The sequence below is a fragment of the Solanum dulcamara genome, chromosome 5, assembly GCF_947179165.1.
Source record: "Solanum dulcamara chromosome 5, daSolDulc1.2, whole genome shotgun sequence".
NCBI classification, from domain to species: Eukaryota; Viridiplantae; Streptophyta; class Magnoliopsida; order Solanales; family Solanaceae; genus Solanum; species Solanum dulcamara.
The window spans coordinates 5,792,408-5,815,374 of record NC_077241.1 but is presented as its reverse complement, the minus strand read 5'-3'; the positions used below and the strand labels follow the sequence as shown (position 1 = coordinate 5,815,374).

Sequence of the window (22,967 nt, the reverse complement as noted above, 5' to 3'; positions counted from 1 at the left end):
ACTTAACAACCATCCAAACAAGGTGTAAGTATATTTATATGAAATGCACCATCTTTTTTTTTTCAAAAAATTGAAACTTCTCCGGCGAAAAAAAAAATGTTCGGTTACTCTCACAATCCCTCCGGCTACAGTTACGACCAACAACCACCACAAATACAATCCTAATTCTCCCTAAAGATCTAGTAGTCCATTAGCTTAGCAGGCCTAAAAAGAAAGCCCAAATTGAAATCCTTTACAAACACAAATACAATCCTAATTCTCCCTAAAACCCCTGCCACCATTTCTTCTGAAGCAAATTCTTCAAGATTTTCAATGTGAAAGAAGTGGAAGCACGCAGAAACATAGGCTACGGCTAAAGAAGAAACTGCAAATTCTGAACTTTACGAGCTCTACATTATAGAACAACTACCTCAAGTTCTAAACTTATTTTGTCTACACATTAAACGAACTTCCTTATATACCAAGTTTTGATCAAAACTACTGTATTCTACCAAATCGCTACCTTAAAGCCTACATCCAAAGGGCAGCTCAACTCTTAAGCCACTAAAGGCCCAAAACCTCAAAAACCAAAAAGGCCCAACAACAACAACAACAACATGCCTATTAAAATTTCACAAGTGGGGTATGAGGAAGGTACACAAACTTTATTACTATTTCATGGAGATAGAGAGACTATTTTCGAAAGACTTTCGGCTCAAAGTAACAATCCCAAATAAGGGAGAATCACAGTATATATATATATATATCATAACAACTGAAACGAAAGGCGATGCAAATTCTATAAGACAAGCACAATACCAATATCAAGATAATGGGATAATCAAGCGCAATAACAATACAACTATAATGGCACATCTAGACCTAAGACCAACCTTAAACCATCACAGGAAAGACAAACATTCTATCCCTACTAGCTGTCTACCCTTACTAGCCTTCTACCCTAATATGCGACCTCCATTCTTTCCTGTCTAAGGTCGTGTCCTCAGAAGCTAACAAAACCAAAAAGCCCCAAACATATCTGATGTGAAATGTTAATTGTGAGAAGCACCTGTATTTTTATTAAGAAGCAAAAAATAGCAAAGTAAATGACCAAAATACCCTCGGCTAAAATTCTAGCAGCCCATTAGCTTAGCAGCGCAGCCCATTCCTTATCAGCCCATTATCTTAGCCCAAATACAAATATAATCCCTACAACCTCTGCCTCATTCAAGCAAATTCAGAAGCAGAAGAACAATCCCTACAACCCCTGCCGAATTCAGAAGCAGAAGAGTGCTGTACAATCCCTAAAACCACTGCCGCCATTCCAGCAATTTCTTCAAGATTTTCCATGGGAAAGAAGCGGAAGCACGCAGAAGTAGAGGCTACGGCTAAAGAAGAAACTGCAATAGAAAGGCCTAAGAGAACTCTTTTAGGTTTTAAAGATGGTTCTACTGAAGGAAAAAAAGAGAGTTCAGTAGTTACTTTTAGAAATAAAGAGAAAGTTTTGGTTACTTGTTCTCGTCGTATTAGCTACAGGTTCGTTTTTTCTTGCTATTTAGTCAAAAGGGTTTCTGTAAATGATCAAAAAGATTGATTTTTTGTTGATTTTGGTGTATTTTAGGTATCAAAAAGATTGATTTTTTCTTGCTTGTCAGTCAAAAAGGTCGCTGTAAATGATAAAAAGATTGATTTTTGTTGTTGGGTTTTTGTTGATTTTGGTTTATTTTAGGTATCGGCATTTAATGTTGAATTTGGTGTCTCTTTTGCCTCACTGCAAGAAAGATAACAAGGTGGAGTCTAAAGATGCTAAAGGTGCAACATTGAATGAGCTAGTTGAGTTGAAGAGCTGTTCGTCTTGCTTGTTCTTTGAGGTATTTTGATGTTTTTTATTTTCCAGTTTGCTTGTGAAAATTTTATTTTGGTGTTAATTGAGCTTGATGTTTTTTCGCATACATTACTAAGCGGTTGTTTGGTAGGGTGTATAAGAATTTTGATTATTAGGGTGTATAAGTAATGTCATCATTGATAATAGTGATATAAGTTATGATTAGATTATTTCTTATGGGTTGTTTGGTTGTGGTTTGGTGTATTATAAAATAACATGCCTAAAATAATTTCTAAAGAAGTATTTATTTTCAAAAATACTCTGCACAAATACTGTGGAAATATTAGGCAAGTTCATTTTCTCTGGTGGGAGCAGGACAACCTCTTGAAATTACCTCATGGCAGATACCAGAGGCTGTTTGAGTTGTTGCAGAGAATACCATAGGCATATCATTTTGGCAAATAGAGGCTTTAGGATTTATTGTTCTAGAAAATATACTTAATGTGTGATTTATTGAGTTGCCTCTGTATTTGTTTTGGCTATAATGAATAGAAATTCTGCTGAATGACGTTTTTGGTTTTTATCCTTTAGAAGCCATGGTTCATCACTTCTGTTTTTTATGGTTATCATATTTTTGCTTTTATATATGTTCTATTTTCTTATTTTCAGTGCCGGAAGGGAAAAGACCTCTACTTGTGGATGGCCAAATGCCCCAATGGTCCATCTGTGAAGTTTTTAGTCAATGCAGGTAATCAAGTAGATGCTTTTTATCAATCATGTTCTGATGTTCATGTATAAGTGGGATACGATTGAAATTGTATGGCAACTGAAAATACATTTTTCACCTCACTTGTGATATTCTCTTGAATGAGGAAAGGTCCAACTTATTCTACAGAACTTTTGTGTTTGAAGTGCACACAGTGGAAGAATTACAACTTATTCTACTTCTCCTTTTGTTTTTGAAGTGCACACGATGGAAGAATTAAAACTTACTGGAAATCACTTGAAGGGTTCACGTCCTATTTTGACTTTCTCAAGCAATTTTGATAAACAGCCTCACTGGAAGCTTTTGAAAGAAATGTTCATGCAGGTAATTTGACCTTGTTCAGAGCATTAATCTTTGTAATAATTCCTCGTTACTAAATGTAGACAGTTGATATTTATAGTACTTTTTCAGTTTTTGCCTATTATGTTTAGCTAAACTATAAGTTATTCCATCCTCTAAGGAGGCTGAAGCAGAAAACCTCCTTTTACTTGACTATAGTTTTTTGGTCTATTTAAGATGCTGTTTTTACTGGAGAAGTTTGGTTGTTGTAGTCATATAGAAGCACTTTGGTTTCCACTCCTTTTCTTTTATTCAAGTTTGTTGCTTGCAGTGACTCTTCAACGTGTTCTTGCTATTCAAATTAAGTGATGGTTAGAGCATTTTTGTAAAAAAATAAATAGTTGAATCTGTTTCTTTAGAGGTTGAAGGTTCAAATGCAATAGGTTATTTGTTTGAGTTGCATTTATTATCCATTATGTAAATCCCTCTGTAAGTTTTTAGCTTTATCGTGACATGATTATTTACTATCTTTGATGACATTCTAACACATCCTTTTTCTTTCGTTTCATCAGATTTTTGGAACCCCAAAGGATCACCGGAAATCCAAACCTTTCTATGATCATGTAATTGTGTTTTCAATTCTAGATGACCACGTGTGGTTCCGTAATTACCAGGTTCGTTACTACTCATACCTCAGTAAACTGCCTGCATTGTGAGTGTTGCTCTCTCTTGAAGACATGAGTTCTTTGTATGGTCCATCTCTTGCCCATAGCAAAGTGTGCTTCAAGTATTTCCCTTTTGTCCTCCGGTAGGAAATTATTTCTTGGGGTAGGCTATAGGTTGTTCAATCCTCATCCTTCGAGTTCCAGCTATTGTGAAATCCTTGCCCTTCTCTCTTTCACGGAAAAACATATACATCATGTAAAGATTCCTCAAAACACGAAACAGAGGAAAATTCAGTGACCTCTAGTATGGTCCAAAAGGATAATATAATTACTCAGCCAATATTAGAGGTTGAGAACTGATATAGCCAGAAAAACAAATGTAGAAAGGAACAAACAGAAATCTCAGTCATGAATGCAGGAAGTAGAAGTGATACATGAGATCATTTGATATGACTAGTCTTAAAATCCATGGATATGTAAGTTTTCTGCAATTTAACCCACACTACCACTACACTTGTGTTTTGTGGAAGAGGAAGTCCATAGTTCTACCCTCAACTTCCTAATCAAATTTTAGTGGTCTATTTGGTAGGGGTAAAAATTGCATGCCAAGTATCTGCGGACATATAGGATTTGATTTTTTAGCTACAAGGGGAAAAGGATATCTTATAGGAAGTATCATTCACCTCAAAGCCTTCGGTTACTTCTTTTTTCCTTTGTAGTAACAAAGGCTTCTGTCATTTCTTAAGGTTCTCTTTATATCTATACCAAGTATTGTAACCTTTTGTCAAATCACTTGTTGACTCTCTGGAGCAGATATCATGTCCTCATAATGGAGGAACACAGAAAATAGACCGTGGGGACCTGGAAAAGTTGACACTTGTTGAGGTTTGTAATCAAACTATGTATAGTCCTGGAGAAACCATCATGTTTGATATTGACGATGTGTGTTTATGTATGTAGGTTGGTCCAAGGTTTTGCTTGAACCCAATCAAGATCTTTGGTGGTAGCTTTGGAGGCCCTACACTTTATGAGAATCCATTTTACGTTGCACCCAATCAGGTTAGAATCATCCCTATGAGCAGAGATTCGTTTTTCTGATTGCCGGCTGCTGCTTTTCCTATGAGCAAAGATTCGTTTTTCTGCTTGCCGGCTGCTGCTTTTCCTTTGAGCAAAAATTAGTTTTGTATTGCGTAAGAACTGACTTTTAAGTACAGTTACTAAGGTTTATCTTTTCACATTGCTCCAGATCCGATCACTAGAGAAAAAACAGAAGGCTGGCAAATATGCAAAGAAAGTCAAAGCGAAGACCAGGAGAAAGATACATCAGTTGTCTAATCCTATGGAGGTGGATGAATTTGCTGATATGTGGAAAGAGTGACAACTTGTTGTCCAACACGAGTGTGCTCCAGATCCAGGACGATGAACACATGCCCCATAAGTTTTGTATTGCTAGAATTATGATCCTTTTCGAACATTTGAAGTGAACTATCTCCTGATTTTCTGCCTAGTCAGAATGTATTCTATGCAAAATTATTGTAGGGCAGTGTAAGGATGCCCCTTTTTTATGGTGCAATGAGGAGCTACATGCCTTGCCACTGTCAATTCTCTGGCATTCTACTTTTTCCCAGGATTTAACTTCCAGGTTTTAATCCACAAAATACATCATGTAGTTTATTGGATTGGTTGAAAGTAATGGTTTTCTGCCCTGTGCTTTTCAAACCGAATCCTACCAGACAAAAGTTGATATTTATGTGGAGAAGGGTAAAGGTGAAGGCGGCTCATTATGCATTGAGTTTCGACCCATGCGTGTGGTTCTATTAGATACATTGCAATCATATGAAGTCTTTTACTCATATGATTCAAAGTTTATCCTGTCAAAATTTGGCTTAAAAGTAGCAACACCCATGAGCCATGGGATACAAACACTCACTTTCCAATTTTCAAAGTTTAGCAAGTCAATTTATTTGTTCTATTTTAATTTGATACGAAGTTTAAGAAAATAGCGATTTTTTAAAAATCTTGTGATCATAATCTAAAAATATGTCAAATATACTTTAAAATGGTCTTTAAGGACGAAACACACTTAATTTAGTTAAAGATATAATATAGTGATTATATGTGTATGTCCTTAACTTTCTTTTGCAGAAAACGATCAAAAATTTATAATTAATTTCACGACTTAAATGCATAATTCATAGGTCACTCACAGAATTTTGATGAATCAATCATAAATAATTTTTTTTGTAATAATATTTCACGATAACGATCATGTTTTGTTATATATATATTACTCTATAATATAAGTGTTAGTAACTGCTAAAGTTGCTACAGTACCCTTGAGCTGGTTTTTCCTTGGAATTTCAATTGGGTGTTGTGGAATTGTGAATTTTAATTGAAGTGTGGAACTTTTTTTTGACCCCTCCTGATATTCTCAGTTTTTTTTTCTCATTTGGGTAGTCTTTGATTAACTTCCAGCTGCCCCAACTCGATGATGATTTTGATTATCATGGGAATAGCAGTCAGGAAGAGAGCAGAGGTAGCCCAGGTAGGCACATTCGTTCTTGACATTGTTTCTGCTCTCTTTTTTATTGAATTTTTTGTTATTTGAGTGATGAGTATGACCAAAAGGCGAATAGGACTTAATTTGTGACTGAGCACATTTTTCTGAGTCAAGTATTTATTACTACTAATATTAGTTCAAAAGAATGAAAATACTTTAGTTAGTGAATGCACACTCTTCCTCCTATTACAATGCAAATTTGAATTTCTTGAAGCAATGAAAAGTTAAGCTAATACAATGTTGAATAATCAGCTGCATCTTATGTTGGTTGGTAGGTGGAGCAACCGGAAGCCAGAGTAATGGTATATTGTCTGGTAGGGAGTTGAAGAGAAAGAGGCGGACTTCATATAGTAGTGATGAAGATGGGGACAGGGACAGAGCTTGTAGTACCTATATTTCTGAGGAAAAGTATAGAACAATGCTGGGAAAACACATTCAAAAGTCTAAGAGGAGGCTTGGTAATTCCTCAGCAAGCCCTGCAGCTACTCGTAATGGGGTACCTGTGTTGAGAGGTGGTGGAGGTTCAAGAGACCAGAAGTCAACAAATGATCATAGAGGAGCGATCAGACTTGCCTCTACATCAGAATTTTTTAACACTAACACTCAGAGCTTAGGAAACCATATTCAGTCAGATTTTCCAGGGCCATATGGTGGTGATAGGTTTGCCTCTCTGCTTTCACTTAATCTTTTCAAATGAATGTTGAGTTGTTTTGGATTGTTAACCCCCCCCCCCCCCCTTCCCCTAAAAGGTAAAGTGTGTCGCCTAACATTTGGAAGTCATACAGATCTATTTATGAACCTGCTTTCTTGGACCTTGGGGAGGACATCACATACAAGATCCCTCCACCCTATGAAAAGCTGGCAACATCATTGAACTTGCCAACCATGTCATATATTCAAGTTGATGAAATTTACCTCAAGGGTACACTTGATTTGGAAACTTTGGCTGCAATGATGGCTTCTGATAAGAAACTTGGTTCCGAACGTCAAGCAGGAATGAGTGATGCCAAGCCACAATTTGAATCTCTTCAGGCACGATTGCGAGCCCAGCCAGGTAATAGTGCAAGTCAGCGAAGCTGCATTAGAGGCTTCTTCCATCCCTGAGGGGGCTGCAGGAGGTATACGGCGTTCTATATTTTCAGACGGTGGTGTCTTGCAGGTTTATTATGTGAAAGTGTTAGAGAAAGGAGACACCTATGAGGTCAGTCATTCTCTTTTGTGTTTATCTCATAGTTATATGGGCATTTGGTCCTGTTGCTTATGTCTGAATGGTCACTTGGAGCTGCAGTTTATTGAACGTAGTCTACCCAAAAAGCCAAAGTTGAAGAAAGATCCTTCTGCAATTGAGAAGGAAGAAATGGAGAAGATTGGAAAATATTGGATAAACCTTGTCAAGAAAGAAATCCCAAAACATCAATTCATCAATTTCCACAGGAGGCAATTGACTGATGCCAAGCGGATTGCAGAAACTTGTCAGAGAGAAGTAAGCGCATCAGAAGCTTTTTTTATGTTGATATTTTTGTATTCAATACTGGATCTTGTACGAACAAATTTGTGTGTTGTTCTTCATATGACTCTGCAAATTAATACCGCTAGTCGTCATTTGGACATTCTTACTTGAGTTGTGGGTTGGTTCCTGTTTTTCAGGTGAAAATGAAAGTTAGCAGATCACTTAAGGTGATGAGAGGTGCAGCAATTCGTACAAGGAAACTTGCTAGGGACATGCTCGTGTTTTGGAAGAGAGTTGACAAGGAGATGGTACTTAAATTCTACGTTTTTATATTATTTCATTTGAACTTTTTGCTATTACGGTATGTATGAAAAGTTGCTATTCAAGAGAGACCTGAGCAGCCGGAGAGGAGAGAGGAAGGAAGAGTCGGCTGCAGTTACCTGCATCCTGTTTTTTTTTTAAAAATCGAACATTGTTAACTGCATCATTAAATAACTAAAATATAGCTCTCTGGTTTGATGCTTTAAGACTAATTTTAAGACTATTACTGCATTATATGTGCATCTTAACCAGTACTATCCCAGAGAAGAAATTGAAGGTGACAGATATGTTCACCTAATCTGGCTCTATAGTTCTGTCCCTATTTTATATGATATTGTTGCTGTAAGAGTTTCTTTGCAGCCAATATTTTGGGTTATATGTTGGTTTAACTACTAAAACTTGCAATGGAGTATTGATATACTTTTGATATAAGAGTGTATATGTTTATCAGTATTCAGGACTCGTAAATATAGTATTCCAGTATATAGATTTCTTGGAAATGTGAGGATGAAGAGTGTAGTAGGCTGTTTTCTGTTCTATGGCACCATTTAATATAGTCTTTACCTTATTAAAGAAAAGGCATAATACATAAAAGCTAAGTTGCTTGGACTCTCCCAAAATGTTGCCGCACCCGTGTCGGATCCTCCAAAAATGCACTACTTTTGAAGGATCCGACACACACCCGATAACATTTTTGAAGAGTCCGAGCAGCATAGCATAAAAGTGCCCTTTTAACTTGGATTCAACTGACAACTATGCTCTCTAACTTTGGATGCGTACAATAGGCACTTAATCTTGTATAAATGTGAACTAGTAGACACACACGTCCTACGTGGCAATTTGCATGAGATACACTAACTGCTTTGTATATGCCAGGTAGGACGGGTGTGTCTATTCAACTTAATACAACTTTAAGTGCCTACTTGTACACACCCAAAGTTGGAGGGCATAGATGTCAGCTGAGGCTAATTTAAGGACACGTTTATGTATTATTCCTAAAGAAAATGACTCGTAAAGATGCATGTCTGTCGTCATGTTTCCTCTAGAAGATTGAATATGCTAAATGAACATAGTTCTTCATGAAATGTAAAATTAATAATGTTGTAGGCAGAAGTAAGGAAAAGGGAGGAAAAAGAAGTAGCAAAAGCTTTGAAGCGTGAACAAGAGCTTCGTGAAGCAAAGAGACAACAACAAAGGGTCACCTTTCTGCTATCACAAACTGAACTTTACAGCCATTTCATGCAAAATAAATCAGCTTTACCCTCTGAGGCTGTGACTTTAGGTGATGAAATGATAAATGACCCAGAAATGTTGTTAAGTTCTACTGAAGCTAGACCTGGAGAGGAAGAGGATCCTGAAGAGGCTGAACTGAGAAAAGAGGCTCTGAAAGCTGCACAGGATGCAGTTTCAAAGCAGAAAATGATGACAAGTGCATTTGATAGTGAATGTCTGAAGCTGCGTCAAGCTGCAGAAATTGAACCCTCCCAGCAAGATGCTCCAGCTGCTGACATAGACTTATTGCATCCGTGAGTTTTTGAGTTCCTTCGAGATATATCGTCTTTGTTCTTTTGTGAAGAGGAGAGACACAGATGCCCCAGTGCGGAGGTGTGAGAGGCTGGCCATGGATGGCTAAAAAAGAGGTAGGGGTAGGCCGAAGAAGTATTGGGGAGAGGTGATTAGACAGGACATGGCACAGTTACAATTTACCGAGGACATGACCTTAGATAGGAGGGTGTGGAGGACCCACATTAGGGTAGAAGGCTAGTACATAGTCTCGTTATTCTTCCCTATTCGTAGGCGCATTAGCGCATTACAACTTCGTATGCTCTGATTTCTGTTATTTCTATTATTTATTTATTACTTTGTATACTTTGATTACTCTATTTTATCTGTGACGCTTTCGTTATTTGTTTTTGTTTTTTCCCATATCGCTTTTAATTTCTTAGCCTTATCTGACATCTTTTTATGCTTTTATTGAGCCGAGGGTCTCTAGGAATTAGCCGTCCTACCTTGGTAGGAGTAAAGTCTGGGTACACTCTACCCTCCCCAGACACCACGTTGTGGGATTTCACTGGGTTGTTGTTGTTGTACTCTCTGGGTTGTACTTACTTACTGTTTTGGTGCACCTTTAGGTCAACCATGCCCGTGGCTTCAACGATGCAGGCACCAGAATTATTCAAGGGTACTCTTAAAGATTCTCAGTTGAAAGGCCTCCAGTGGCTTGTAAATTGTTACGAGCAGGTAAGCTGTTATTTCCTGTGAGTTTCTCTTTTTTCTCAACCTCTCTGGAGATTTTTCTTGGCTGACTTATAACATTCAACTTTATCTGTCAGGGTTTAAATGACATTCTTGCTGATGAGATGGGTCTTGGGAAAACAATCCAGGCAATGCCTTTCTTGGCACATTTGGCAGAAGTAAGCGATCTAGTTGTTCATGTTTTATTTATCACTTTCTTGTAGTAAATTACCAAAATCAAGAACTGTTTGGTAGAGTATCTAGCAACTTGGCTTCATTGATCTCTACAGGAAAAGAATATATGGGGTCCCTTTTTAGTTGTTGCTCCCGCGTCAGTCTTGAACAACTGGGCTGATTAAATTAGTCGTTTTTGCCCTGATCTAAAAACTCTTCCATATTGGGGAGGTTTACAAGAACGAGTGGTGCTTCGAAAGAATATTAACCCAAAACGTCTTTATCGTCGGTAATTTCATTTGGCTCTGGCTGTCTTATACATATTACAGGAGTAATGGACTTGCCTACACTTACTGGTTCTTTCATGACCCCCTCATTTATTGTGGATTTGCTATTCTTTTCTTTCTCAGTAAATTTCTTAAAACTGATCTGCTTGATGTAGTGAAAGCTAATCATAGGTTGGATGATGGTGTTTGGATTGGGGTACCTAGGAATATAACAGTATGTACAAGTATAGTAATGAAAGGGAGGAAAGGATGGGGAGCAATCACTTAAATATCAAAAAGTTAATTCTTTGAGTTAACAATTTTTCTACTTTACTAAGCTGTTAGTCCAAATAATGAGTAACTGCTCACACGGGGATGCTTGACATTGTGATGTGAAAATCCAATAGAGTTTTAGTGAAACCAAGCTTATCTGGGTAATAAACTACCCAATGCAGTTGGTGATGAAGTTAACAATTATTACCGAATTATATAAAGCATTTCTTGGCAGTGGAACGGTTGTTAACATTTTGTTCCTCTCTTGGTTAAGTATCCATGCATTTAATAAATAGATAAAGTCCATGAGTTGAATATTGTAATTCGTCCGGTCTAAGTTTAGTGATGGAACCAAACTTTGATTTCAGGGATGCTTGATTCCACATTCTCATTACCAGTTATCAACTACTAGTCTCTGACGAGAAATACTTTAGACGTGTTAAATGGAAATACATGGTGCTGTATGAAGCCCAGGCAATCAAAAGCGCAAACAGGTCTGATCATCTAGCCTTGAAAACTTTGTCCTACTGATTAATTTAACCCCATTAATAAGTTTTATCATTTACTGGGAATGTGGTGGAAGCCAAAGCTGCTAAGCAATTCCTAATTGAGTACCAGGATCATTGCTTTCTAGTTGCCATCAAACTTCTTAACTTCTTTCATGTAAAACGAGTTGTAAACACACAAGTTACTGGGAACCTACATTACTCAGACTCTCCAACAGAGTTGCCGTATCCGTGTCGGATCCTCCAAAAAACATTGCACAGCTTTTGGAAGATCCAACTACACCCGGCGATATTTTCTAAGAGTCTGAGCAACATAGCTGGGAACAACAATCATATAGTTGATTTCCTTGTAATTATTAAACATGGCTGAACTCTACATTCAAATTCAATCATCTGAAATTTACTTTTCTTAGCTTGAAGCTGGTTGTAAAAACTTGCATAATAACAGTTCTATTTGTAGTATATGGAGTTTTGGTGTGCGTGCTGAGGAAAATCTTATATTACAATTTGTAGTTTCAGGATCTGATTCTTTAGTTCATTTGATTCAGTGTCCATATGATGTGATGAGCATATCCTGCACAGGTTAAAAGTTGATCAACTTTTAGTAAGATCTGAGTTGAATCTTGAATGTGTAATCATTATCGTGCAAAAAATATTAAAGCAGATGTGCATATACTGTCGACTACTGCACTAGACTATGAGTAATATTTTCACTTTAGGTTCTCTCTCTTTTGTCTTTTCCTTTTCTATTTTCAGAAATGTTTTTCTCCTTTTAACTGATTTTGGAATTGAATACATGAGTTTCAATTGCTTTCCATGCCCGTGGGTATATGAACAATTTTTATTTTTCCATCTACAATATTGGGTATAGATGCTAGCTGTTTTCAGGTATTCCTTTACTGATAGCGAAGCATTAGTAAGATCTAACAGGGGATGCAAATGGTGACAAGAACATCAACTTACATTTTTCAACTGTCACAATTTAAAACACGACGCATTTATTTATTTAAATCTGCACATCATATATCTTGTTGCACCTACAGAATAAAATAAATAAGCAAACAAGTTGTTAATCATAACTTCTCTCTCTCATTGTATCCTGTTGTACTCTGATTGACAGTATAAGATGGAAGACATTGCTGAGTTTCAATTGTCGAAACCGTTTGCTTCTGACTGGGTACTCCAGTTCAAAATAACATGGCTGAGCTGTGGGCGCTCCTCCACTTTATCATACCTACCTTATTTGATAGCCATGAACAATTTAACGAATGGTTTTCAAAAGGGTACGTATGTTTCAGTGTAAGGTGTTCTTGCTTTAATGTATCAGTTTTGCATTTTGTGATGGTTCTTTGTGCTCTATGATCAGAATCGAAAACCACGCAGAGCATGGTGGGTCATTAAACGAGTACCAGCTCAGCCGACTGGTAAGGGAGCTTTGTTTGGTAGTTGGAATGCAGACAATCCAATATCTTCAGATACAACTGGCTTACGGCCTACAGTGATTCAATATCTTTCTAAGGAATATTTTCGGTCATTTTGACTTAACAAAGTAGGCATGTAGTATGGGCATATTGTCATCTTTTATATTTTTTACTTGTCAAGAACACTCTATAATGGAGTAAGCACCTAATGTGTTCTACTCCTGATTGTATTAGCATGTCCTCTTGCATGTTTCTGGTGTTAGAACATTCTAGTAATAAGTTAGAAATATCCTTGTTATTGTTATTTATGAATATCAATCTTGTCTGGAATTGTTTGAATTGTTAATCATCAAACCCTATATTAGTTCTCCATCTTTTTTCTCTCTGTGAATCTTGATATTATTAGCATACCTTCTTGGTTAACTAATGATTTCATCTTCATGAATTTCTCTTTCTGAATCTTCCAAACAGCATGCCATTTTGAAACCTTTCATGCTGCGGCGGGTTAAAAAGGATGTCGTTTCTTAGTTGACTGGGAAAACTGAAATCACAGTGCACTGTAAGTTGAGTTCTCGTCAGCAGGCATTTTATCAATCAATAAAAAATAAGATATCCCTTGCTGAGTTAATTGATAGCAGCCGTGGGCATCTTAACGAGAAGAAAATCCTAAACCTGATGAATATTGTTATCCAGTTGAGGAAGGTGATTGATCTCTTGTTTTGTACTGCTCTTTTGCGTTGCATCAGCAGATAATTTTATGGTGGACCTGCCATACTACTGTTCTAACTGATTTTTTTTCACTTAGAGTTTCTATTTCTTTTGTTGGTATGCCAGGTTTGCAACCATCCAGAGCTCTTTGACAAAAATGAAGGAAGTTCTTATTTCTATTTTGGAGATATTCCATGCTAACTTCTTCCTGCTCCCTTCGGTGAACTTGAGGATGTATTCTTTTCTGGCGGTCGAAGTCCTGTTACATACCAGGTACTGTTTGGAACTCTTTATGCTTCTTCATGGAGTTATTATTGTTTATGTGTGCACAGAGAACAGCCTGATTCAGTGCATCATCTGCTTCTAGTTTCTTTAATTGATATTTCTGGAACGTTAATAGTTAGGTATAATATCATTCTGCAATTTTAATCCTCATTTGGCCACTTCACACCATTCCATAGTTGTCGTTATTGCCAAATTTTAACATTGAAGTGTGGAAACTATGAATTGCCATCTTGAAGGTAAATCTTATGACTTCAGAGGTGATGTTTGATGCTGGCTCGTCTCTCTTCCGATAAAGAGGATTGCTGAAGTTACTTTTTACAAAGTTAGTGTGTTGAAAAGTTGGGACATTATTGAATGAACTGATAAGAAATGGACCTTTTAAGTCAACCCAAAAACTAACTTAAGAGGTGAGAATTTCCCAATACTATGGAAAGAGCCCAATAAAACTCTTCCCAACCGATTCCTCCATTAACACCCAGCACGATCAGGATTAGACATCTGGAGCATGGACAATATTAGATGGGGCGGAATATCGGGTAAACCATGAATTGAGTTGAGTCTGACTCTAATACCATGATAAGAAGATTGATCTTGTGTCTAACTCAACTTCAAATGCTAGTTCAAGAGGTAGATTGCCCAAGATCATATAAAAAAAACAATAATACCCTTTCCAACTGATATGGGAACTCAACTAGAACAAACACTTTAGAAGTATATATTCCTGTAATCTCTTAAGAATTAGTTTATAAGTGAGATAATATGCTTACTCTAATTTCATTTCTCACATCACATTTTATAATTGAGACCTTATTATTGTGAATTGGTAATCATAAGGTCTCAGTAAGCTGTATTTCCTAGAACCAATAAAGTGCATATACTTGTCAACTAAATAATTTTACGATGTACAATTTCAAAATAATAATAATTTTATGATCTATTTAGAACCGGGAGCAAAAGTAGCCTGGACCATATTTGTTATAAAACCACCCCAAACTATCACTATATTATGTTATTTTTTACAACTATTTCTATAAAAAATAATTAGAGAGCTAAGAGTTATCTAAGCAATCTACCAATGTAGAAAACGTGAAATATAATAAAGCAAAAATATAGCACAAATCTTCATACCCAAATCCATAAAAAGGGTTCAAGAAAATTGCTTAGCATTATGTGAGAAAGCAGATCATATAATTGAATTATATCATAGAACTTTTGCATCAATATAAATAAATTCAATAATGACAGATCAAAATATCATAAATAAACAACAAAACCAATGAAACATCTCAAAATCACATCAAACTTTGATGAACTAATAAAATGATCAAATTCTCACCAAAGATTTCTTCATAACAACATTCCACAGTTCAAAGATAAGTCAACCATCATACATGAGAATTCGAGAACATAAAAAAGATTGCTGAATAACTTTTCGATTTGTGACACACTGAAATGAATAAGATGGGAGCTTACTTTATAGTATGCATCAAAAACTTACTCTGTAGTACCTAAAAAATTCCGTAACTCCCATTTATAGGATGGAACATTGAGTTCATTTGATTTTAAAAGTTTGTGTTATGAAGTCATACGTTACATCCGTACTCATATGTTGTCTTTTACTATACCTTAAATAATGAGGAATATAAAGAATAAGCAGGAGAAAACAAATAGAAAGGTCGGATATTAATTTCCTTAACCAATAAAGTGTAGTTGACTGGTAAATCCGTAAATGTCACTAATTATTGATATATTTAATGTTATTACAAAGATTCTTGCACAGTAATAGGAAAACCAATTTTTTGAAGAAAAAGCCAAAAAAAGATAAATATGAATGAAGGTGTTGGCCACATCACTTTGTCCTATGCCTAGCTTCATTTTATATATATATGTAATATTGTATGACTCGATCAACTAGGGACACTTCAGCAAGATGATTCTTAAGATGTTCCTAAATGTATACATGTGACAACAGTGAAATGTCGGCTTAGTGGGACTTCTTAATAATCAGCTAATTTCATGCTTATCGAACTTACTCTTTTGTATTAAATCCTTTTTAGATACCAAAGCTGGTTTACAGGGGAGCTAATAGATCGAGCATGCTTCACTCTACTATGGGGCAGGGTGTAAGTAAAGAATTATTTGAGAAGTACTTTAACATAAATTCTCCAGAGAATATTCACCGCTCAATACTCCAAGAAATGCACGAGTCGGATGTTGGCTATATACGGAGCGGAACATTCGGTTTTACTCGTTTAGTTGACATGTCACCCATGGAGGTTGCATTTTCGGCAACTGGCTCTTTATTGGAGAAATTGTTATTCTCAATTGTGAGAGCCATCCGACAATTTTTGGATGAAATTTTGGACTTGATGGAGTCTGAGGATGATGATCTTTGTTGTAGTCACCTTGGAAGGGACAAAGTAAGAGCAGTGACACGAATGTTATTACTTCCATCAAAGTCCGAAGCAAATTTATTAAGAACAAGACTAGCAACGGGGCCTGCTGATGCACCATTTGAGGTTTTGGCCATGGAACATCAGGATAGGCTTTTATCTAATGTTAATCTCTTGCATTCGATATACTCCTTTATTCCTAGAACAAGAGCACCTTCTGTAAGTGATGTTATATTGTTTGCTCTTAGTGCTTTCCATGTGTACGCAATGGGTTACTAACTACCAGATGTATCTTGCAGATAAATGCTCATTGCTCAGATAGAAATTTTGCTTACAAAATGCTTGAGGAACTACACCATCCATGGATTAAAAGGTTGTTGGTTGGGTTTGCGCGCACATCGGAATATAATGGTCCTAGGAAGCCAGGTGTCGCACACCGTTTAATACAAGAGATAGACTCTGAATTACCCATCACACAACCTGCTCTTCAGCTTACGTACCAAATTTTTGGTTCATGTCCGCCCATGCAACCATTTGACCCTGCAAAGATGCTAACGGCATGTTATCTGTTCCTTCTATTTCCTTTTCTCTTTAATATACAATGTGCCCTTAAGCACATAAAGTATCTAAATTTAAATTTCCTATGTAATTACAGGACTCAGGGAAGCTTCAAACACTTGACATATTATTAAAGCGTTTGCGGGCAGGGAATCACCGTGTTCTTATCTTTGCACAAATGACAAAAATGTTGGATATTCTAGAGGTATTTGAATCTTTCTGCTGCTCCTTGGTGGTTTAGATTTGTATTTTCATGATGATATGATATTAGCAGCAGTGGCAGATTGCCTGTATGAAGCTCTTATGTTCGTTTACGGTTTTAGCTCTTGGGAGTTGAGAAGAGTGAGACTCTTAGTTTACTGGTATCTGATCTAAATTCTCTGGGCAGTGGTAATCGCAGTAATGCTTTGGTTCACTAACCAGGCTGATATAGATTCAAAATGCAGCTTGCATATAAAAACTTCACAACTAAATTGATCAAAAAATAATCATGGGTTGCTAAATTAAGCACTACTATATGTTTTTCATGTAGTACCTTATCCCGTGTTTTTGTGCTCGAGTACAGGTTCTCTTCAGCTGTCAATGTTTGGAAGAGGTTTGTAGCTCATCTAGGAACTGATACTTAGACCGGCCCTTGCATGAATTATGAATTTTGGGTATCGTTCTCTTTTGAAGTCCAACCAAAACTTAGGTTACATTGAATCATGGAATGGTTTCTTGAGCATACTATATGAGGGTGGGCATACTACAACAAGGACTATGCTTTGCAATGTATTAACAACAACAAACCCAGTATAGTCCCACACTTGTGGTCTAGGGAGGGTAGTGTATGTAGAGCTTACCTCTACCTTGTCAGGTAGAGAGGTTGTTTGTGGAAGACCCTCGGCTCAAAGAAAGCAAAAACACATCATTTATGAAGACATAAGCAATAGCAGGATAGTTAGAAAATATAGGCATAAAGGGGCAGCCCGGTGTACTAAAGCTCCCGCTATGCGCGGGGTCCGGGAAAGGGCCTGACCACAAGAGTCTATTGTACGCAGCCTTACAAGACAATATAGGCATACAAGACAACAATTAGTATAGAGAATATAATAAAAATACGGGAACAGTATAATAATGAAATACTGAAAATAATACTAATACTTCTAACTAGAGAGACCAGATGCAAAACTATTTATAGTGTATGAAGCTAAGCATGAAAAAAAAGATACTATGTGAAGCTGTTGTTGGGATTCTCTTATAGTGGTTTCCCTATTTGCTTCATTCATCTTATAATCAGTTCAGCTTGCAAAGACAGAGTATGTTTTCTACTGGAGCGTAATCCCATGACTAGGAAAGTTTTCATTGGTAATGGGTCTAAAATTGAAAGGGTAAAGGAACTTTGCTCTTGTAAAATTGCTAATATTTTCACTTGATTTGCAGGATTACATGCACTACAGGAAATATAGGTAGTTGAGGCTTGATGGATCTTCCACTATAATGGATCGACGAGACATGGTCAAAGATTTCCAGCATCGGTCTGTTTTGAATTCGAAGGGACTTATAATCCATTTATGCTGTATTTGTACTGACTAATGTTGATTGCCTCATAGGAATGACATCTTTGTGTTCTTGATGAGTACAAGAGCAGGGGGGCTTGGTATCAACTTGACAGCTGCTGACACTGTCATCTTCTATGAGAGTGACTGGAATCCAACTTTGGATTTACAGGCGATGGATAGAGCTCATAGCTGGGTCAAACTAAGGATGTAGGTATTCAACTTCTACATTTTCCTTTTTTCCTCGTCTTTTCGGTTGTACAATTGCACTGGTTCTTGTAAGTGTTTTTTTTCAGTTTGATTCTGCTTCAACTAGCTTTTCTGAAGTAGTTTATTGTTTTCCTCTCTAAAACAGAAAGCCGGAAACGAGGCATTTAAATCTGGAAAATATATGGAAGCTATTGAACATTATACTGCTGCTATATCCAGCAGTGTTGAGTCACGTCCTTTTGCAGCTATCTGTTTCTGCAATCGAGCTGCTGCTCACCAAGCTCTTGGTCAAATTGTTGGTGCCATTGCAGATTGTAGTCTTGCCATTGCTCTTGACAAGAACTACACAAAGGTTTGTTTGCTAACATGCTCTAAGCAGACTTTTGCTTTTCTCTTTCTAACTATCTTCGATAACCTTAAGTAAGTTCCCTTTCTTTTTAAATGAAACCTTAAATAAGGTGTCAGTAAGGATATTGTGAACGGAAACTTAATAGATCTGGATAGTTTTACAATCTGTTAAGCCGTAATGCAACAGGAAGAGTGACAATGCTAGTAATCTTGAGGCCTTTGCTATGTTTCCATGTCTCCACCTTATTAGACATTGTTTATTTGAGTAGCAGTCACCACTCCTACAAAGGAGCAAGTATTAGGATTAGAGAATGAATACAAACTTCAGCGAGAACTTTCTCTGTTCCAGCATGTGTGTGTTGGGTTCTATGGAGAGGAGGGAATTCTTGGTGTTTGTAGGGCAAAGCAATCACTCTGCATGAGATGAAATATTAAGTGTGTGTAAATGCTAGCTTTTTTGGTGTAAACTCCAGGATGTGTATGAGACACACAAACTGATAGACGTCATTAACTCGTTTCACGAGTAGGTTCTTTTGTATAGAGGTTATCCCCTTTTTCTGTTATTTTAGCATTTGGGGATTGCCCAACCTTGTACTTCCCGATCACGTTCTTGGTGTCTGATTTTATCCTATTTATAAAATGTCTTGTTTACCGATCAAAAAAATTATTTTTTTGAACCCGTCTCCCCAATTACACACACACACCAAAAAAAAAAAACTAAACGTCAAAATTAATTTGAATGTAAAATAATAGGAACATAAGATTTTTTTTCAGTTGCTGTTAGGTTCTCTATTCCAAAAGGCTAGCTTTGTTCTCCCCTCCAAAAATCACCAAAAGTAATTTTGAGAAGTAGTAGTTGACTGTAAGCCAACTCTCTACATCACTTCCCAATTGCTTACATAACAGAAAAATATTTTACTGCTTCTGTTAGCTGATTGTTCGAAAGGATGCTCCGTAGATTTTTTCCTTGTGTGTGTGTGTGTGGGGGGGGGGGGGGCATAACTGGTGTAAGAGTCTGCTGGACAATTAAGCTCTAAAGGCCATACCTGGATTTGAACGCACATTCTCTCTTCCTCCTTTTTTCCTCCTAAAAGTTCTCAACTATAAAGGAGAAGTAGAAAAATAGGACAACATTATATTTTAGATTTGATTTAAGAATTGCCTTTTTATGGAGATTTTCTTGTAGGGATTTTCCATACGGTAGAAAATGAGAGAGATTGGTTAACTCATTTATCCTGTGGTAAGTTTCAGAAAAGCACCTTGAGATTGTGATTTCCTCCAACTGGCAGATTAAAATATTTATTATCATTCTCTATTAATAATTTCCTAATTCTTATCTTCAGTAAGTCATGTAATATCATTTTTGTCATGTTATTTTCACCTTTTTAAAAAAAAACATATGAATCTATGTTTTAAAAGAAACAGCCAAAGTTCTCAGCCTCTGCATCCACAGGGCTTAGAATAAAAACAATTTATTGTATCTCCACTAAATAAACAACATATACAGCAGAAGCAGGAACAGAAAACACCAAAACGGCAGAAGATTTTTACTAGATATTTAACGTTTTCAGTTAGGTTGACATGCATCATCACTTTGTGGAAAATAACTTGTCAAAGGTAAAAATGGTGATATTTGCGGAAGTTGTGTCAGTTAAGATTTTAAGTCCTCCCAGTTGTAGTTTATCTTGGATGCTCTACTATTGATTTACAACACAAATTTGGTGTTGATATTGCTATAGGGAGCTGCTCCTCGAGATTGTAACATTAATTATGCTGTCCATATTGTCACAGCCATCTTAGTTATTTTGTGTCTGAAGTGGACTTTTAACTGATCTGCTCGGTCTTCTAAATTTGGCAGGCTGTTTCAAGGAGGGCTACCTTACATGAGATGATTAGAGACTATGGGCATGCTGTAAATGATCTTGAGAGGCTCATATCCCTTCAGGAAGCTCAATCACTAGAAAGGACTCGACAATCTGAGGCGCTGGATAAGTCAAATGGAAGCAGTGCTAAAGAAGCAAAGCAAACTCGTCTGCAGCTTTCGTCAATTCAGGAGAAGGCTAAAAGAGGAACGTCATTGGATCTTCATCTTATTTTGTAAGTTCCAATCTCATTCCAATTACCATTGAGTTCCTTCATAGATATGATTTTGATATTATTTGGCATTCCATTCTTAAAGCAAACTCGTCAGCAGCTTTGCTGTTATTTGGCATTCCATTCTTTTCACCATAATTGTTGAAGATATTTTTATAAATAAATATTTTTATACCATGTATGTTATTTTTAATATACTAAATCAAATAATACATAAAAAATATTCTATGAATAATTAATACAAACATTATTAATACACTCTATTTAATATTATTTTTATACCCGTTGCGATCGACCCCTTGATGGGATGGTTGAGAGCTAATTAACTGATGTCATTCTTGTTCTAAGACATTATAATAAAGCAAATCCTTTGCAATTATTATTCTTGTAATGTCTAATCAATAAGAGTGAGATGGAGAACAGTTATATATATATATATATATATATATATATATATATATATATAAATTAGTTTAGACCAAACAAATTGTACTTAATTAGCAAATATATTTATAACTGTTTTAAAAGATGGCACTAATTAGTGGATGTCCCACTAGGCTGCATTTCAATTGCCACCTTTTGTGGCTATAAATGTAGCCAATTCTTGAACGGAAAGGATACACAAAAAGAAGAAAACACTTACACACTGCTTTCTCAATTCTCTCAACTTTCTCCGTCTTCTGTTTTTCCTATTATTCTCATTTTACTTTGCGAAGTTAATTTACTTTATAATACGTTATCAGCACGAAACTCTAATTTTTCAGAAAATTAACTTCTATATCAGGTATATCTACTAAAGAAATTTAATTTTTAAGTTGTCTTTGTTACTTTCAAATTAATTTTCATCATGTCAAACTTGTCAAAATTGGAATTTGTGGCACTTGATATTTCTGGCAAAAATTATTTGTCATGGGTACTTGATGCTGAAATTCACCTTACCGCTAATGGTCTTGGTGATGCTATAATTGAAGGAAATACAACATCAAATCAGGATAAAACAAAGGCTATGATTTTCCTTCGTCATCATTTAGATGAAAGCCTGAAAATGGAATACTTGACAGTGAAAGATCCACTTGAATTGTGGAAAGACTTAAAAGAGATGTATGACCACCTCAGGGCAACGGTATTGCCAATGGCTCGTTATGAGTGGATGCACTTACGGTTTCAAGACTTTAAAACTGTAATTGAATATAATTCTGTTGTATTTAGAATAACTTCTCAATTAAAATTATGTGGGGAAACTATAAATGATAAGGACATGTTAGAAAAGACACTAACTACTTTTCATGCCTCTAATGTGATATTACAGCAGCAATACCGTGAAAAGGGTTTTCAAAAATATTCTGAATTGATCTCATGCCTTCTGGTGGCTGAGCAACATAATGCCCTTTTAATGAAAAATCATGAAGCCCGTCCCACTGGAACTACTCCGTTACTGAAAGAAAATATGGTAAAAGCACATGACCAGTCTGAAAGAAGACAAAATAAAAATCATGGCCACAATAATGTGCGTGGGCGTGACAATGGCAGAAGACGATTTGATTATCGTCGTGATGGTGGTCAACATAAAAGGGAGAACAATATCAGTTCTCAAAATGGCCCTTCAAAAAGTAACTGTCATCGTTGTGGCCTTTCGGAAAAATGAATGTCGAACGCTTGAGCATTTTGTAAGGCTTTACCAAAATTCATTCAAAAGAAAGGCAAATAGAAGGTGGTGCCTCTTCTTCTAATGCTCGGATAGAGTCACACTTGGTGTTTGAAAATAATATTGAGGCTGGACCTTCGCATAATGATAATATTGAAGCAAATCTGGCTTTGAAGGATGGCGATTTTAATGACCTCAATGATATTACTCATTTGGATGTTGAAGATTTTTTTAAGGATTATAATTAATGTTTAATTTCGTTGTATGATTTTCAATATGTTGTCAATCACAGTTCGTGAAACATCTTTTAATAAGGAATTCTCTTTTATATTGTCATTATGAACACCCTTGTTAATCAATATTCTCTTATTCATAAACATCACTAAAATGAAAAATCAAGAAAAGTTAATGTTCATAAATGAAGTCCAGTGTCATCATCAATTTCCAATTCCTTTCCCAATATAATAT

The 22,967-nt window shown here is 36.3% G+C and overlaps 2 protein-coding genes and 1 pseudogene across 2 annotated transcripts; all 3 read left to right on the top strand.

The window, feature by feature from the left end:
- The first annotated feature begins 1,201 nt into the window (after nt 1-1,201).
- LOC129888898 (ribosome biogenesis protein BRX1 homolog 1-like) lies at nt 1,202-5,233 on the top strand. The gene is made up of 8 exons (XM_055963960.1): nt 1,202-1,515; nt 1,709-1,850; nt 2,474-2,552; nt 2,770-2,894; nt 3,422-3,523; nt 4,328-4,399; nt 4,475-4,573; nt 4,761-5,233. Exons 1-8 carry the CDS (start codon nt 1,328-1,330, stop codon nt 4,890-4,892), a joined length of 939 nt encoding a protein of 312 aa, XP_055819935.1. The 5' UTR covers nt 1,202-1,327; the 3' UTR covers nt 4,893-5,233.
- LOC129890271 (chromatin-remodeling ATPase INO80-like) lies at nt 5,207-18,552 on the top strand (annotated as a pseudogene).
- LOC129888897 (uncharacterized) lies at nt 18,274-22,649 on the top strand. Its single transcript, XM_055963959.1, has 4 exons — nt 18,274-18,416; nt 18,558-18,764; nt 20,619-20,857; nt 22,164-22,649. Exons 2-4 carry the CDS (start codon nt 18,594-18,596, stop codon nt 22,204-22,206), a joined length of 453 nt encoding a protein of 150 aa, XP_055819934.1. The 5' UTR covers nt 18,274-18,416; nt 18,558-18,593; the 3' UTR covers nt 22,207-22,649.
- The last annotated feature ends 318 nt before the right edge of the window (nt 22,650-22,967 follow it).